The sequence below is a fragment of the Pristis pectinata genome, chromosome 3 (genome assembly GCF_009764475.1).
Source record: "Pristis pectinata isolate sPriPec2 chromosome 3, sPriPec2.1.pri, whole genome shotgun sequence".
NCBI lineage: Eukaryota > Metazoa > Chordata > Chondrichthyes > Rhinopristiformes > Pristidae > Pristis > Pristis pectinata.
In genome coordinates, this window is record NC_067407.1 from 125,676,345 (window position 1) to 125,694,691 (window position 18,347).

At 39.6% G+C, this 18,347-nt stretch overlaps 1 protein-coding gene across 2 annotated transcripts in view; it reads left to right on the top strand.

The window, feature by feature from the left end:
* Positions 1-18,347, top strand: part of heatr1 (HEAT repeat containing 1) — an 82,559-nt gene that overhangs the window by 51,913 nt on the left and 12,299 nt on the right. For both annotated transcript variants that reach the window (XM_052011300.1, XM_052011301.1), the window contains 7 exons: positions 431-559; positions 4,606-4,836; positions 8,439-8,568; positions 9,736-9,908; positions 11,191-11,243; positions 13,659-13,782; positions 14,669-14,812. In XM_052011300.1, the coding sequence (XP_051867260.1) occupies positions 431-559; positions 4,606-4,836; positions 8,439-8,568; positions 9,736-9,908; positions 11,191-11,243; positions 13,659-13,782; positions 14,669-14,812 (984 nt within the window). The remainder of the gene's footprint in view (positions 1-430; positions 560-4,605; positions 4,837-8,438; positions 8,569-9,735; positions 9,909-11,190; positions 11,244-13,658; positions 13,783-14,668; positions 14,813-18,347) is intronic.

The following is an 18,347-nucleotide window of genomic DNA, read 5'->3' on the forward strand; positions in this document are numbered from 1 at the left end:
GGTCTTTAAGGCCTGACAGCATTATGAGCTAAGCTGTTAAAGAGTCTGGGAGCACAGGTGGCAGCAGCGTTTAGCAAGCACTGGAGATGGAAGTCCAAGAGCCTGTGCATACACTGCATTAAATCTAGTAATAATTGTCTTGAAATACAGATGTGGAAATGTCCACAATTTCAATCCTCTCTTTTGTTTTATTATTGTATTAAGTGTCATTTTCTGAGTCCTAACCTGCTATATGTTGGCCGTTTTGTAATTATAGTCTTTGGTACGATTAAAATACAAGCACATTGATACATTTCTTACCCCCCCCCCCCAAATTTGTGAACTTCTTCAACCACTTTTTGTTTTGTTTCAAGTGCTCATAAATCCATTACTACCACATCATTAACCAGTTTCTGGTTTTGATTTATTTGTGACTTTGTGTATTTTATAGGACAAGGTTCTCCATAATATCATGCCTATATTTACCTTCATGGGTGCCAATGTGATGCGACTGGATGACAGCTACAGTTTCCAGGTCATAAACAAGACTGTGCAGACTGTCATTCCAGCTCTTATTCGGGTAAGTTAGAGTAAAGTGTTTACTGCTGTTTGAGAGCTTCAACATATCTCAGCAATATGTTTATCATCACATTTTACTCAAAGCCTTGGTAAGTGACAACTAACCACGGCATTCATTGTGGTGAAATAACTTGTCTAAGTTCATGAGCCGAGATACTAGTGTTGTGAAATCAGCAACATCAGAGTTGCAGGGAGAAATTTACAACGATTGAATTTGTTTAGGAATGCTCTAAACAAGTACCAATGAATTACAAATTCTCATTTTAAGAAACCATAACCCAATTGAGTCTTAACATATGCAGGTCTTTTGGGAAAGGGGATGTCTGCTTCTGGCAGAATCTTGGAGGCAAGATTTTTTCCCCCCCTGTTTTCTACTTCCTAAAAAATTGCAAGGATGCTGCAGAGAGATTGGGTGTGCCATGCACTTGGAAAGTAATAATCTTTCCTGTAAAAATGTTTTTGTTAATGTTTTGATATAACTTCACAATTTTGCAAGGATATTCATTTGTAAAGTGCTATGCTCACAGTATTTAATAAATGTATATTGGCTTTGTCTTAAAATAAGTTCCATGTTTTTACAACATAGTTCCTAAAGACATGTAGTGCAGGATGGGTTATTCAGTACAGCATGCTTGTGGTAATTCTTTCAAAGAATTATGTAATTATTCATTGTCCCTTACTCTTCGTCTAAGATCCCTGCAAATTTTCCCTTTACATGTACTGTATGTATCCAATACCCTTTCAAAAATCCATTTTCATTATTTTTTTTCAAGCAAGAACATTATCTTCTTCCTTCTGAACTTTCTGTTAATTTCCCTTTGAGAGTTCATCTTTTTCAGTCAGACTTTTTTTCCTGTGTACAGTGGATTTTGCAGTTTGACTTGTTTAAAACTACGCAATCGGTCTCCATCTGTGTAACCTTGCAGTTTCTGGAGGTTGTTACTGGGTACCATCTTCAGAGCTATGAGAATTTGTATTGAAGTAGTATGGTGTTTTGCCTAAGCATATTATAAGATAAAGTTTGTTTTCAAAAGAAGTTAATTGCCATCATAGGTGCAAAGCAGGAATAACTGCACTGAATTCTATGATATAGATATTTCTCAATTCCTAATCCATGCTCTGCACCCACCACATCTGTCGTTGTGGGATTTGGCCAGTGCATCCCAGGATTAAGAGAAGAATCTGCCTTGATGCCAATCCAACATTGATGCAGGTGTATTGCTGGCAGAGGCTGGTAGGTGATGATAGTGTAGGATTGAGCTCAGCAGTGATCTGCTCCACCATTGTAAAGCCTAGTAATGTTCACTTAAACATGAGCATTATACTCATGTGAAGAGGGATTTGTGCCAATGAAGTCATATTCCTGGAAATCAGTGCCCTCTGATAGATGTAATTAAGTTGGCTAGCATTATAAAGGGTAAAGTGACATTAACTGTTTAATCACGTTGTGTCATCAGGAGTAATTGCCACAAGAGACCACTATCTTCCTGTGAGCTATTGTTCTTGCACTCTTGAGTTACAAAGCCTGTCAAGTTATTCTTTAGTGATCGGCAAATGACCATGTCCTTGAGCTATTGTTAGTTATTTACTTTTAACACCCGCAGCCTAATTTTTACATGGCCAGTTTTACAAACTGCAAAATGTTTAATGCAACTCCTTGAAGACATTATACATCTGTGGGAGGGGGAAGAATCATAAGAATTTTTTTAAAGAAATAGAAGCAGGAGTAGGCCATTTGGCCCATCAAAGCTGTTGTGCCATTCAACAAGACCATAACTGATCTTCTACCACACTGTTACTTTCCTACCACTTCCCATTAAACCTTGATTCTGCCAGTATTCCAAGATCTATCCTTTTCAGTTCTGAATGAACTCTGAGTCTCCACAGCCCTCTGGCATAAAGATTTCCAAAGATTCCTCACACTTTAGGTGAAGAAATTTCTCATTTTGGTCTTAAATGGCCTTCCCCTTATTTAGTTTTAGATTCTCCACGCAGGGTAGCACTGTCCCCATATTTACCCTGTCAAGACCTGCGAGAATGTTACACGTTTCAAACAGCCCATCTCGCATACTTCCAACTTTTGTTATAACAAAAAAAAATAGGGGCCAAGCCTACTTATTCTTTCCTCGTAGGACAGACCTGGTGTCTCTGGAACCAGTCTGATGAATCTTAAATAGAAAGTACATCCATTTAGGTAAAAAGACCAAAACTGCATACAATATTACAGGTGCGATCTATACAATTATAGTAAGGCATGTTTACACTTATATTCAAATCCTCCAGCAGTGAAGAACAGCATACCATTTGCCTTCCTACCAAAAACCTTCTGAAAATAGCTACATCTATGGGTGCAGCCTCTACTCTTCTAGCCTCATCCTCGAAGAACTCTAATGGATTAGTCAAACGTGATTTACCTCCTAAATCTGTGTTGACTGCTCAATCCTGTTATTATTTTCTAAGCGTCTTGATATTAAAGCCTCTTGAAGAGGTTGAGTAGGTCCTCTTAAAGACCATCAGGGCCGCCTGTGTGTGGAGATGGCTGAGATTTTTAATGTCTATTTCTCCTCAGTGTTTACTAAGGGGAATATCATGGATGTCAGAGAAATGACGGTAATAAGTACTGAGGTCTTGGATCATATGCTTATTACGAGGAAGGAGGTATTTGTAGCCTTGAAGTTCATTGTGGGCAAATCCCGGGGGCCTGACCATGTGCACCCCGGACCTTATGGAAGGCGAGGGAAGAAATCGCGGAGGCCCTTGTAAAGACATTTGTATTGTCGGTAGCCACAGGCGAAGTTCCAGAACACTGGAGGGTGGCTAATGTTGTTCCATTGTTCAAGAAGGGTAGCAAGGACAGGCCAGGGAAATACAGGCCAGTGAGCCTTACTTCAGTTAGGGAAGTTACTGGCGGGAATTCTGAGGGACAAGATCTACCATCACTTGGATAATCAAGGCCTGATCAGGAATAGTCAGCATTGTTTTGTGCATGGGAGGTCATGGCTGATGAATCCTTTGGACTTTTTCGAAGTGGTAACCAAGGGGATAGATGAAGGTAGGGCAGTGGATATTGTCTGTATGGACTTGGGGAGTCCATAGCTAGAGGGCACAGATACAAGATAAGAGGGGAGAGATTTAAAAGGGACCCGAGAGTACCTGGAATGAGCTGCCAGAGGAAGTGGTCAAGGTTGGTACAATTGCAACCTTGAAAAGGCACTTGGATAGGTACATGGAGGGGAGGGGCTTGGAGGGTTTTGGGCTGAACGCAGGCAACTGGGACTACCAGGGAGGTTGCTGTGGTCGACATGGACCAGTTGGGCCGAAGGGCTTGTTTCTGTGCTGTATTACCCTATGACTCTATATCACAACCACTGATGTCAGGCTAAAAGGATGTTATAATTCACTCTTCACTCTCTCCCTCCTTTCTTAAATAATGGGGACAGATTTGCTATCCAACAACCAGAATATGCACTATCTCCATAACCACCGCTTTCAAAACTGTAGATCATCAATTCCCTGGGATTTTTTGGTTTTGGCTCATCAACTTAACTAATATTTTTTCTTCTCTAATACTAATTTCTTTTATTTCCTTGTTTACACTGGGCCTTTGCTTCTCCAGTATTTCTGGGAAGTTTTTTGTGTCTTCCGTGAAGACCGAGACACAGGATTTGTCTAATTCCCTGACCATTTCCTTCTCCCCTATTATGAATTGCCCTGCTTCTGTAAGGTACACACATTACTCTTTTTCCCTTTTACATGCCCTTGGAAGCTCACAGACTACGTTTCTACTTCTCAATTTCATTCTGTTGCAGATAAGAGTGCGTCATTGTAATGAGGAATTTTCCATCTTCAGATTTAATTCCATTGTCACTTTGACAAGATAATAAGAATATCAACATTTGGGAAATATGTTTTAACAATTGGCATGTCAGGAAACATTACATTAAAAGACATAAACTTGAAGATTGAGACTCTTAATCATCACTCAGTATGCTGCTTGTTCTTCAGTTCCTTTTGTATACTCTACCTACTTGTATTCGTTTTTTGCAGGCTGACAATGAAGGTCCTGCAGAAATCAAAGAGAACGTGGAAAATGTTGTAACAAAAATTATCCGTGTATTTGTGGATGCCATGCCACATGTGCCTGAACACCGGCGAGTGCCTGTTCTTTCTAAGCTCATTGAGACAGTGAGTGCAGAGCGCTTCCTTTGGGCCCTCCTGTTGCTGCTATTTGAGCAGCATGTAACCAAGACCACTTCTTCAGCAACCAATGACGAAAAGGTAAAGGGTGTATTTAATACTGGACAAATAAAAGCAGGAATCATTCAGCACTTGGGCAGTGAGGTTCAGTTAATCAAGGGGGGGGTTAAGAGCAGCAGATCTATGGTGCAATCACTATGGTGGGGTTACACTATAGACCTCTCAATAATGAACAGGAGATAGAGGAACAGATATGTAGGAAGATTATGGAAAGATGTAAAAGCACAAGGTTGTTGTGGGTGACTTTAATTTCCCCAATATTGACTGGGACTCCCTTGGTGCCGGAGGCTTAGATGGGGCAGAATTTGTTAGATGCATCCAGGAGGGTTTCTTGAAACAATATTTAGATGGCCCAACCGGGGAAGGAGCCATACTAGATCTTGTATTGGGAAATGAACCTGGCCAGAAGATCAGTGTTTCAGTGGAAGAAAATTTTGGGAACACTGATCATATAAATTTTAAGATAATTATGGATAAGGATAAGACTGCACCTCAGGGTGGGGGGAGGGTGTGCTAAAATTGGGGGAAGGCTAATAGCAACGGTATTAGGCTGGAGCTGGGGAGAGTAGCTTGGGAGCAGCTGTTATTGGGTATGTCCACATCAGCCATGGAGTCGTTTAAAGGCCAGCTGATTGGAATTCAGGACCAACATCTTCCTGTAAGGAAGACAGACAAGGATGGCAAGGTTTGGGACCCTTGGATAACGAAAGATGTTGTAAATTTAGTCAGAAAGGAAAAGGAAACATATGAAAGGTTTAGGAAAGGTTTAGAAATTGGATTAAAAAGGAAGCAGGAAAGAACTCAAAACAGGGTCAGGAGGGCAAAAAAGTGACCTGAAATGTCATTGGCAAGTAGCATTAAGGAGAATCCCAAGTCATTTAATATATAAAAACCCAGAGGATAAGAAGGGAAAGGGTAGGAGCACTTAAAGACAAAGAAGTGAATTTTGCCTAAAGCCAGAGGAAGTGGCCGAGGCACTGAATGAAACTTTGCATCGGTATTCACCAAGAAGAAGGACATGGAGGATAGTCAGATCAGGGGAGGGGTATGCTGATATTCTAGGGCATGTTGTATTCAAGGAGGAGGAGGTTTTGGATCTCTTGAAGAACATTAAGGTGGAAAAAGTACCCAGGGATTTATCCCAGATTATTGAGAGAGGCAGGAGAGAAGATTGCTGGAGCCTTGACAGAGATCTTTGTATCCACTTTAACCACATGCGAGGTCCCAGAGGACTGGAGAATATCCATTGTTGCTCCTTTGTTTAAGAAGGGTACTTGGGACAAACCAGAAAATTATAGGCCAGTGAGCCTTGCATCAGTGGTAGGGAAATTATTGGAGAAGATTCTTAGGGATAGGATTTACTTGCATCTGGAAGAGCATGGGCTTGTGAGGGATAGTCAGCATAGCTTTGTGCAGGGAGGTCATGTCTTACAAACTTGATTGATGTGTTTGAGGAGGTGATGAAGATCATTGATGAGGGTAAGGCAGTGGATGTTGTCTACATGGACTTCAGTAAAGCATTGAATGAGGTCCCTCATGGTAGGCTGATCTAGAAGATTTATGCACACAGGGTCCATAGAGACTTGGTAGATTAGATTTGAAATTGGCTTGATCATAGAAGATAGAGTGTAGTGGTGGAGGTGTGTTATTCTGACTGGAGGTCTGTGAGCATTTGTATTCTACACAGATCAGTGAAGGGACCTCTGTTGTTTCTAGTATATATAAATAATTTGGATGGAAATGTAGGTGGTCTAATTAGTAAGTGTGCAGATGACACAAAAATTGGCAGAGCTGTGGAGAGTGAGGAAGGTTGTCAAAGGATGCAATGGGATACAGGCTAGTTGGAAGTATGGGCAGAAAAATGGCAGGTGGAATTTAATCCAGGCAGGTGTGAGGTGTTTGCACCTTGGAAGGTGAAATGTAAGAGGAAAGTGTGCAGTAAATGGCAGGACCCCTTGGGAGCATTGATGTGTAGAGGGTTCTTGGGCTGCGTCCATCTCTCCCTGAAAGTGGCACCGCGGGTAGATAGGGTGGTAAAGAAGGCGAATGGCATATTTGCCATCATCAGTCAGGGCATTGAGTAGAGAAGTCAGTAATTCATTAAACATCTGTATAAAACTTTGGGGAGGTCCAATTTGGAGTATTGTTTGCTGTTCTGATTGCCGTGCTATAGGAAGGATGTGGAGGCTTTGTAGAGGGTGGGCAAGATGTTCACCAGGATGTTGCCTGGATTATAGAGTAATAGCTATGAGGCGAGGTTGAACTTGGATTGGTTTTGCTGAGGCATTGGAGGCTGAGAGGCAACCTGATAGAAGATTACAAAATTATGAGAGGCATAAATCGGGTAGATAGTCAAGAGTCTTTTCTCCCAGGGTGGAAATGTCAAATACTGGAGGGCATAACTTTAAGGTGAGGGGGGAAAGTTTAAAGGAGATGTGAAGGCAAGTTTTGTTTTACACAGAGGGTAGTAGGTGCTTGGAATGTGCAGCCAGCAGAGGGGGTGGAAGCAGATATAATAGCAACGTTTAAGATGCAGTTAGATAGGCACATGAACTGGCAGGGAACAGAGGGATACAGTCCATGTGCAGGCAGGTGGGATTAGTTTAAAGTGGCATCGTGATCAGCATAGACATTGTGGACCGAAGGGCTGTTCTACGTTCTATCTACTAATAAACTGACTAGTTGAGAGCACTGTCTTAGCAAATCAAATAGATCAACCTTTTAAAATATATAGTGGGTTGAGGGTTCAGGTGAGAAGTTAAGGAAGTTAAAGAGAAAGAAAGAAGCTGATGGTGCAGGTTTGTGAAATGGGACACGATAACCAGAGTGTGTCAGGAAAGGACAGAGCATAAAGATATACCTCCGGTTAGAGTCATAGCAAGAAAAATGAATTGATGGCAATAGTAGAAAGAAATGGAGATGTGGTTGACGATTAAATATTCCAGGATACTTTTCAGGAAAAATTGGCAAAGGAGGAACAGTAGCTCTGATAATAAAGGATGGGATAAGAGCAGTAGACACAAAGAATCTTAGCTGAGAAAATCAAGCTATGATATAGCAAGGGCCAGATAACGTTGGTCAGAGTGGTCTGTAGGCCCTCAAACAGATGTGCATATTTAGAGCATAGTATCCAGCAGGAAACCAGAGATATGCGCAACAAGGAAAATAAAAGGATTAATCATGCAGGACTTGAATTTACATATAGACTGGAGTGTAGGAGATGTAGTGTACAAGGTGGTTTTCTGGGTTAGTATGTTGGAGGACCAACCAGGGGCAGGCTATTTTAGATCTATAGCGATTAGACAGGATTAATTAATAATCTTGTAGTTAAGGGACTATTAAGAATGTGTGATCATGATGTGAAAGGATTTTGTATTAAGCTGGAAAGTAATTTGCTTCAATCAGAAACCATGGTCTTAAATATAAACAAAGCAAACCACAAAGGTATAAGGCATAATCTGATTATGATAGACTGGAAAACTATTAAAAGGTGTGACAGTGGAGAACCAATGACCAACACTTATAGAATTAATACATAGTTTACAACAAATATTTATCTCTTTAATGGGACAAAATTCCAACAGAAAACTTGAAACAAAAGTCTATGGCTTTTATTGTAACAGGAAACAGTTTTGGAAAGTAATGTCGAGTTCTGGATCACTGTTGGCTGCGAGTTTACTGTTCAAGAACAACTCCAGAGTTTCATCAATGTTTTGCGTTACTTAGCCAAGCTCCCTGAAGACAAAGAGGAAAGTAAGTAGGACGTGACATGTTGTTAATTTCAGATAAATGTTCTAATCAGCAAAACGCAAGCCTGTCTGGCAGTAGTTGTAATGACAATGTCACTTTAGCAGGGAAATGGTGTGTGTTTGCCTTCAGACAGAGCATTCAAAATACTCTTCAACCCATTTCTTTGAATCTATTATAAAATTCCTTTGTTTTTGTTTTTGTCTTTGTTTTTATTTTTAAGCAAGTTCTCTGTTAAGTGTCTGTTCATTCTGACTTTGCAGATTCTTGCCTATTCTGACTGTAGTGTTATACAGTTCCTATAATATTAATTGCGCATCGTCACTTTGTCACCATATTGTTCTTCGTGTTTTGAGTGAACATTATAAATTATGACTTCTGAAAATGTGAAGAGTAAAAACATTTAAGTATTGTATAACTAAATTCCCACGTAATAAAACTAATTTCATATGGAGGGCTCATCTTGCTTTAAAATATTTTTTACTTTGCCTTTTTAAAAATAGGACCAGCTCAGGAAGGCATCTTGGTTGACATAGATGTGTTGGGCCAAAGGGCCCATTTCCATGCCACATAACTCTATGACTCTAATACTTAATACCACAGCAGTCAAGATATATTATGCAATTTAATGCTTCCTGATTGTAGCTTCTGTAGAAGTATCACACGGATCTGCCTGATTTTTGTGGTTTCTATTGCTCTTCAATTAATCTAGCAAGCATACAATAAAGTCTTGTAAATTCAATTTTGGATTTGTCTGTGCTACATTATCATTGATAAATTGGATTGCTTCACTGATTAAGAATGCATTACAAGGTAGGTAATTTTATTTGGGGTGGAATTAATTCATCCTCTTTGTAGATTGTATATTTTTAAATAAAACAAAAACCATTTTCCATCAAAGTTCAAAGTATCTAGAAAAGTGACCTTGCTGTATAAATGTTTTTTTTTCATCATTACCTTAACTCTCTAAGGTAACTAGAATTTCCAGTTCCTAGTTTGCATCTAGTTCAGGCATTTTCCGGAAAGCCTTCCAGGAACCTGCTAAACTAATCTGATTTTGTTTTTCATTTCACATATTACCCTAACTCTGTTAGAATTCCAAAGTAATGCATACTCTCCAATTTGGACTAAAAGGTATCCTTACTAATTGTTTTCTTGAAACTCATTTCGAAGCAACCAAAGAAAAGGGGAAAGCAAACACAAGAAAGAACAAAGCAGGGAAACCAAATGAAGTGGAACCACTGGTCAACATTGACGGTCTCACAGCCAAAGAGCTACGCCATTTCAAATTTCTTTCCATCTCGTTTATGGCTCAGCATCTCGCCTCTGAAAGCTTTATTGGAAAGGTAGCTTTTGTTTCAAATTAAATGGTGATCAGAATCATCTTATTATTTATGATCAATGTGTATATCTTCAAAAATTGTGTTTTTAAAGTTGAAGATCCTGAATGGAATGGAATTAATCCAATTATCAAAATATATTGTGCATCTTCATTTAACTTCATAAATTTCAGCAGAATTAACCATCACCAACCCACAACAAGGAGTTTTCCCTTCTCTTTTAACCTATCCTACCACCAAAAAAAATTTGTCAGTAAAAGGTGAGAATTATTTATTCCTAATCTGTGTAATTATCTTTTTCACTGTCTGCTTACTTCATTGGTATGATTTTTCTTGAAGCATTTTGCAGTTTCTTTTCCCAATCTGTCTAATCATTTCTCACTCCCCCCCAACAAACTTCTGGGATCTGACCTCACAGTCTTCCGGTAACTGCACTTCACTGTTTCTGTAGCAGCTTCTTGGCAAGCTCATCCATGCCGATTTTGTTTTTATTTCAGTTTACCATTTAATTGAACACATTAGAAGTGTTCCATGTTCTTATTACCAATATACTGTAGAGTATTTTCATGCACAATTTATTCGGGCATTTCAAATACATGGTTAGCAGCAAATATTATTTTTATTGAACAAAATTTCTTCATATTTTTATGTTGGTCATGCTTTAAATCATATTGCACTTCTTCAGTTGTCTGTCACCATCTCCTTTTCACTTTGCACTATCATTCACCTTTTCATCTGATCCATCATGCACTACATCCTTCCCTTTTCTCCTTTCCACCCTGATAAATCTTTCACTCCCCTCAGTTGCTGATTGGGCCCCTGAACATTTCCAATAGATTTATATATTGGATTTGCAGTGCTGAGTGCATTTTGCGCCTGTATTGCTATTTTCCAGGCACGTTTACTTTTATTCCAAGGGAAATGTTTCTTTTGGGTGTCCCAATCACTGGAATAATTTGTTAATCTTTCTCCAAATAATGCTGTCAACCTGATTTATTAGGGAAAATAGTCTATCAAAGAAAAATTAAGTCAAGCCAAAATTTCTTCTGTCTGAATTTTATTGTTATAATATTTTTCATAAGCATCGTAATGATGTCTGAGGAAGAAAGAAAGAAGGGGCAACATGGGAAAAGAATTGATTGAAAGAAAATATGTGTGGAATGTAAATGCCAACATAGAATACTTTGTCAAATGACTATTTGTGTTGTGGATTCAATGGAACTGTGGGGCTAGGAAAATCCCCTACTGGATGTCAAGTGTGCTCACTATTGCCTTGCTTCAATATCAGGTTGCAGATTGTAATACTTCTGAAGATGAAACCCTGCAGAAGCTTGAACAAAGGTAACCAATTTTGCGATTTTTTGGGGTCCAATTTTAAAAAAAAATTAATGGTCTGGCTTAGTTATTTTCCGGGACTCAGTGATGCTGTGTTTCCTATGAGCAAATTAACTGTCTTGCCTTAGCTGCCCGATATCTAATTGTATATTTACACAATCTGAGCATCCCTTTGTAGCCTGAGCTGGATATCATGGCCTTTGCACTTGTTCTCACATACTTATTAAAACCTTTCAATGGGCATTCAGTTAGTAATTCAATGAGAACAATCCTGATTCAAGTCGATAAGCTGTTTTATTTTGCACATAGTAATGTGCAGCATTAGTTATAATCAAACTTCACTTGCTTTCACATTTCTGCTTGTAAGTCAGGAAAATAATAAACAAAACACCCTTGCTATGGTTGAGCAGTCTGACTGCGGTAGGCTTTTGGATGGTGCATCATTGAAACAAACCACAACTTGCTTGGGCTTGAAGTTTGAGTTCAAATCCTCAAGACCCCAACAATAATAGGTGTAAGTGTATATAGAAAGATTGAAACAAAAGATCAAATTAATGCTGTGCAAAATCATCCTCAACAGCTAGGTCTTTAATAAATATGAATGGCATGGGTGCGACTGCACATGGGGTACTATGTACAGTATTGATCTGATTTAAGGAATAATGTTTAATTCATTGGGAGCAGATCAAAGAGCACTTCTTAGACTAATACCTGCAACGGGTAGGTTGTCTTATGAGGAAAAGTTGCACAGGTTCAGTGTGTATCCAGTGGACTTTAAAAGGGTAAAAGGGGACTTGATGGAAACACATAAGATCCTGAAAAGTTTTGATAGGATAAATGTGGCGAGGATGTTTGCTCTTGTGAAAGAATCTCACAGTAAGGTCTCTGTTTAAAAATATGGGTTGTCCATCTAAAATGGAGCTCAAGTTAAATGTTTTCTCTGATGGTGGTGAGTCTTTGGAACTCTCTTCCTCGAAGAGGAGTGGAAGTGGAGTCTTTGGATATTTTTAAGGCAGAGCTGGATAGATTGTTGATAAGCAAAGAGGTGAAAGGTACCAGGGATAGGCAGAAATGTAGAGTTAAAATTGCAAACAGATCAGCCATAACCTTGAATGCTAGAACAGACTCAAGAGTCTGAGTAACCTGCTCCTGTTCTTAATTCATGTGTTTCCACTTTTTTTTTGTGGAATTGTGAGATTGGTAGAAAAAGGTCCAAAATCTGTCTGATAATATTTGTATTCATCTTTCAACTAACTTCAGTGTAGTGGGCAGTCACTAATATAGTTGTATAAACTTTGTGCATCAACAAGAAATGTGCCTGAAGATTACAGTCAATTGCCTTCTGTATAGAACTCAAACAAGACTGAAGAAAACATAGTAATATTTTTTAAAAAAACAAGGTTTATAGATTTATAGAAGATGGGTTTCTTCTCGTCTCTATTGAGGATATCACTGGCTAGGTTCCATTCAATACCTATCTGTAGTTTCTTTGAGAAGATGTTGATGATGAGCTGTTTTCTTTAGCCACTGCTGCCTGTGTGCTGATGGTGCCCTTGGTGTCTAGGTGTTAAAACTCTTCAAGCTTCACTGTTCAAGTTTATCATCTTCCAGATCCTTCTATTAGTTAAGATAAAAATAATTTGTTTATTTGTAACACCATGAGTTCGGAAGGAGGGTGAAATGTTTATCTGAGTCCACAGCAAGCCATCCATTGTACAGCTTGGTCACCTTACCTAGTAAACAGAGTCATAGAGAAATATAGCACAAAAACAGCCCCTCCATCCCACTGAGTCCATGCCAACCATCAACCACCCATGTACACTGATCCTATAGTAACCAACACTGTCATGGGGAAAATGTGCAAACTTCACCCTTACAGCACCCAAAGCCAGGGTTGAACCCAGATCTCTGGCACTGACAGGCAGTGGGTCTACCGGCTGCCTCACTGTGACATTGATTATTTATCTGTTTAATAGTGAATTGAAAGAGCGAATTAATAGAAATTACAACAAATAAAACAACTTCCAGTAAAAGCTGGGTAATTTTTCCAGGTGAGTGGAAGGACATTAAACGGTACGTAAAATCAATCTGTTATTTATGCAAGTGATCACCAAGCTTAATTGACAAGGGAATTGCCTAATCACCTCCACTCTGGCTGTGATGGCATTGACACTGCATGCAGCCAAAGAAAGTATACATTGAAAGCAAATAATGCAGGAATATCTTGGTGCAGAGGCAGGATATCCTTGTGTGTACATCCCAAGAAATAATTATGTTGTATAATTTTTGAAATGTAAATCATTTGGAGCAACTAAAATTTTTAAAATTTTTAGCTAATTTGCAATCTCTTTATCAAGATGCAATTATATCTGTTATTTTTCTGTGGTTCCTAAGTGCCATGCATCTGCTTTGTTTCCCTAGTTTACTAGAGGAGATTCTTTGCTACATCAATGTGGTTGCCCACAGTGTAGAGGAGAATGCAGAGAAACCCACAGCTAAATTCTGGAGGACTCTACTCAACCGGTCATATGATGTTCTGGATAAAGTAGGTTATCTTCCAATTCTGGTGTGCTAACGCAGACATTTTCAATGTTCTGTTTGTAGAACACAGCTTAATGATGGAGTAGGCAGCAGTTGGACTTTGGCCTTAATCCCACTTTCTTGTCTGATCCCCATAACTCTTGATTCCACTAAGTAACAGATATGCTGCGTAGAGAATTCCAAAGACCCACAAACTTCAGGAACCTTATGTCTTAAGTGGCCACCCCCTTTTCTGGAGACTCTGCTGTCCTATATCTAGACTCTGTCACCAGGGGAAACCTCAGCAGCATCTACACTGTCAGGACCCTGCAGAATATTGCATTTTAATCCGATTAACTTTCATTCTCCTGACTTCAGATAATATTGCCCCAGTCTACTCAACCTTTCCTCATATGGCAATACCCTCTCAACCCTGGAATCCATCTAGTGAACCTTCCTTGCTCCATTTCTTAACTAAGGAGAACAAAATTGTCCATAATATACCATGTGGTCTCAGCATGTGCAGCACATTTGTAGCATGATTTCCTTATCCCTCCATTCCACTACTTGATCAATAAAGATTCTTAAGAATCCCATCCTTAAGCACTTGACAGGTTTGCAGTCCTGATGAAGTACTGTACTTTCGGATATACTGCCTCTTGGCTGAGATAATAAACCAAAGTTCTGTTTTGCTTTTTAAGTGGACTTAAGGGTCCCATTACACTATTCCAAAGAGAGGGAATTTCTGTTGTCCTGATTGATATTCATCCCTTCTTGGCTAGCATCACACAAATAGGTCATCGGCTACATTATATGCAGCATATTGATCATTGGATAGCTTGAGTTAGGACTGGTATAAATTACCAATCCTGATATGGTAGCTTCTGAAGATTCCTTTTCTCCCTATACAGGTGAATGCCTTGCTACCCACAGAATCTTTCATTCCAGTGATACGAGGACTGATGAATAATCGTTTACCCTCTGTTAGACGTAAAGCCATCGATCTCCTCAATAATAAGCTCCAGCAGCACAAAATTGAGTGGCAGGAACATCAGGTAAGGTTTTCTTTTATTGAGTCAAATGCAAGACTTTACAATTAAGCAGGCAGTGGAGATGTGAACAGACTTGAACATAAAGTGAGCTGTTGCTTTAGCCTCCCTCCCTCCCTCCCCCTCAGACACGCACAACACTGAAGGATATCATTTGAGCCATTGTAGCGCTTCACTGAAAGAGCTCTCCAATTAGTTCCATTCCTTTTCTCTTGCCCCACAGCTCTCAATATTTTTCTGTTTCATGAACTTATCCGATTCCCTTTACGTGCTAAATTGAGCTCCAAAGCAGATGTACTTGTCAACAACGATTCTGACCTCATCATTGGGTTTATCTCAGTGGATGAGCTTCTTTAAACATTCTTGCCTTTCATTCATTTAACCAGGTCATATTGATTTTAAAGTTGACTTGTACAAGGTGGTCACTAGGCAGGTTGCTGTGAGGATCTCAGATAATGAGCATTGCAGTACCAGCATAACATTTGTGCCCATCCCTCTTTGACTGTTGGGGTGTGTTATAAAGCTGGGAGGAGCAGAATAACTGTTACTGCAACAGCTGGTAATACCACCTCGAACAGCAGAGTGATGCTGGGAATGGAGACGTAGAACCCAGCATTGCACAGTAACTTAGGAAATTCTCATTTATTCACTGGTTTATCTTATCCACAGAGGATTCACTTCATTATAACAAACAACTTAGCTAATACAGAGACACAAAATATTCTGAAGATGCTGGAATCTGGAGTAATACACAAAAAGTGCTGGAGGAACTGCCTGACCTGCTGAGTTCCTCCAGCACCTTTTGTGTAGCTAATACAGAATTTGTTTTTTAGGATTTTCTTTTGACTCCTAAACATTTATGCCACCAGCTTGAAGAAGATGAAGTTTCTGTATTTTGCTTTGATGTGTGCTGTCTATCTTTAGGCTGATATGACTGGTACAACATAGAGCAATGTGAAATGGATTGATTTTGAGGTTTTAGTTTTGACTGCACAACAGGAAGAGATTATTCAGTTCCTCACTCGTACATAACTCTCTGAAAGAGCTATTAGTCTAATCCCATTCCCTGGAGTTTTCCCACAGACCTTCACTTGTTTTCCTTTTCATTTAGTTATTCTGTATTCTACTTCAGCGATGAGGGCAGGGTGGTAGACGTGCTCTATGTAGACTTCAGCAAGGTCCCGTATGGTAAGCCAGTGTGGAAGGTTGGATCACAAGGGACCCAGAGTGAGCTAGCCAGTTGGGTCCAAAATTAGCTTTGTGGTAGGAGGTAGATGGTGGTAGTGGAGGGTTGTTTTTCAGATTGGAAGCCTGTGACCAATGGTGTGCTGCAGGGATCGGTGCTGGGTCCACTGTTGTTTGTCACCTATATTAACAACTTGGATGACAATGTTAACACAGTAAGTTTGCGGACAACGCTAAAGCTGGTGGTGTAGTGGACGGTGAAGAGCGTTATCTAAGTTTACAAGGGAAAAAAAAAGTGAGCCAGAGAATGGCAAATGGAATTTAACTCGGGCAAATACAAGGTGTTGCACTTTGGTAAGTTAAACCAGGTCAGGGCTTGCACAGTAAATGGTAGGACCTTGGAAAGTGTTGTAGGGACCTAGGGGTACAGGTACATAGTTCCCAAATTAGACAGAGTGGTGAAGAAGGCATTTGGCATGCTGGCCTTCATTGATTAGACCATTGAGTACAAGAGCTGTACAAGACACTGGTGAGACCACACTTGGAATACTGTGTGCAGTTCTGGTCACATGGGTAGAGGAAGGATGTCATTAAGCTGGAAAAGGTGTAGAAAAGATTAACCAGGTTGTTACTGGGACTGGACAGCTTGAGCTGCAAGAAGGACATTTCCATTAGTAGGAGAGTCTTAGATCTGAGGGCACAGCCTCAGAATAACGGGATGTCCCTTTAAAACTGAGATGAAGAGGAATTTCTTCAGCCAGAGGGTGGTGAATCTGTGGTATTCATTGTCACAGGGCTGTGGAGGCCGTTGTTGGGTGTATTTAAGGCAGAGATGAATAGGTTCTTGATAGGTAAGGGGTTTAAGGGTTACAGGGAGAAGGCAGGAGAATGGAATTGAAAACAAATCAGCCATGATTCAATGTCAGAGCAGACTTGGTAGGCCAAATGGTCTGATTCTGCTCCTATATCTACTGGTTTTATGGAGAGAATGGATAGGCTAGGACTTTTTTTTTTCCCTGGAGCTCAGGAGACTGAGGGGTGACCATACAGAGGTTTATAAAATCATGAGGGGCTTAGATAAGTTAATGATCAGTCTTTATCCCAAGGTGGGGGTGGGGGGGGGGGTGCTAAAACTAGGGATAGGTTGAAGGTGAGAGGGGAAAGATTTAAAAGGGATCTGAGGGGCAACTTTTTCACACAGAAGGTGGTAGGTTGATGGAATGAGCTGCCAGAGGAAGTGGTAGGCATGGGTACAGTTATGTTTAAAAGGCATTTAGACAGGTACATGGATAGAAAAGGTTTAAAGGGATATGGGCAAATGCAGGGAAATGGGACTAGCTCAAGTAGACAGCTTGGTTGGCATGGACAAATTGGGCCTATAACTCTATAACTACATGTTCTTGTAGGCCATTTCTATAACATTGTGGTTTCAAAAAGAAATTACTTGGTCAATTCATTCTTTGGATAGTGATCTCAAATATATGTCTTTGTTACTGACTCACTGAACAGTGGAAATAGTTTTTTTTTGCTGTTTGCCTTATCAAAATACTTGGATGCAGTTATTAGACTTTTTAAACTTTCTTGTTTTAATGAAAAGATTTCCTGCTTCTGTAGTCTTTTTCTCATGTTGGTCACCCAGATATCATTTTGAATTTATTTTTTTTCTACACTTTTAACCTTATCAATTAACTGTGCCTTATCAAATGCATCCAGTGTGTTTTCATTTTCAGTACATGGTTAATTCTTCAAAGAGCTTTCATAAGAAGCCCTATTTTTGGTTGGTGTTGATATTCTCAGTCTTAAAATGATCCACTATATATTCAGAGGACTGAGCAATATAAAAATGCAAGAACATGCACATTAAGGTATTCAGCAACTGAAAGAGAGCCCTACTTTTCTTCAGGTGTTAATTGCAGATTCCTCCACAGTTGCTGGTAGCACAGTTGTGGGGGGGAATAGTCAATTCTTATTTCTTGGTTGCAGACTGCATAATCTCATACTCTCTACATTTAAATTAATCTGTCAATGTGCTGCTCAGTTATTCTTTTGTGAAATAAGTATAGAAAATCTGGAAATACTCAGTTGATCATGCAACAACCATGGAGAGAGGTGCAAGAGGCAACATTTCAGATTACTAACCTTGCATCACAATTGGCAGAAGTTTCGATGTGTAATAGGTTTAAGGAGATTCAGTAATGGAGTGGAGAAGAGAAGAAAGAATAAAAAAGCAAGAATGTAATAAGGTGGAAAGTAGGTAACAAAAGGAATAGACGTGCCAGATGAAAATGGGTGGTAGTGGGACATGTAAAGAAACAAAAGCTGAATCGAGAGAAGATGTAAGTGTTTAAATATTCAT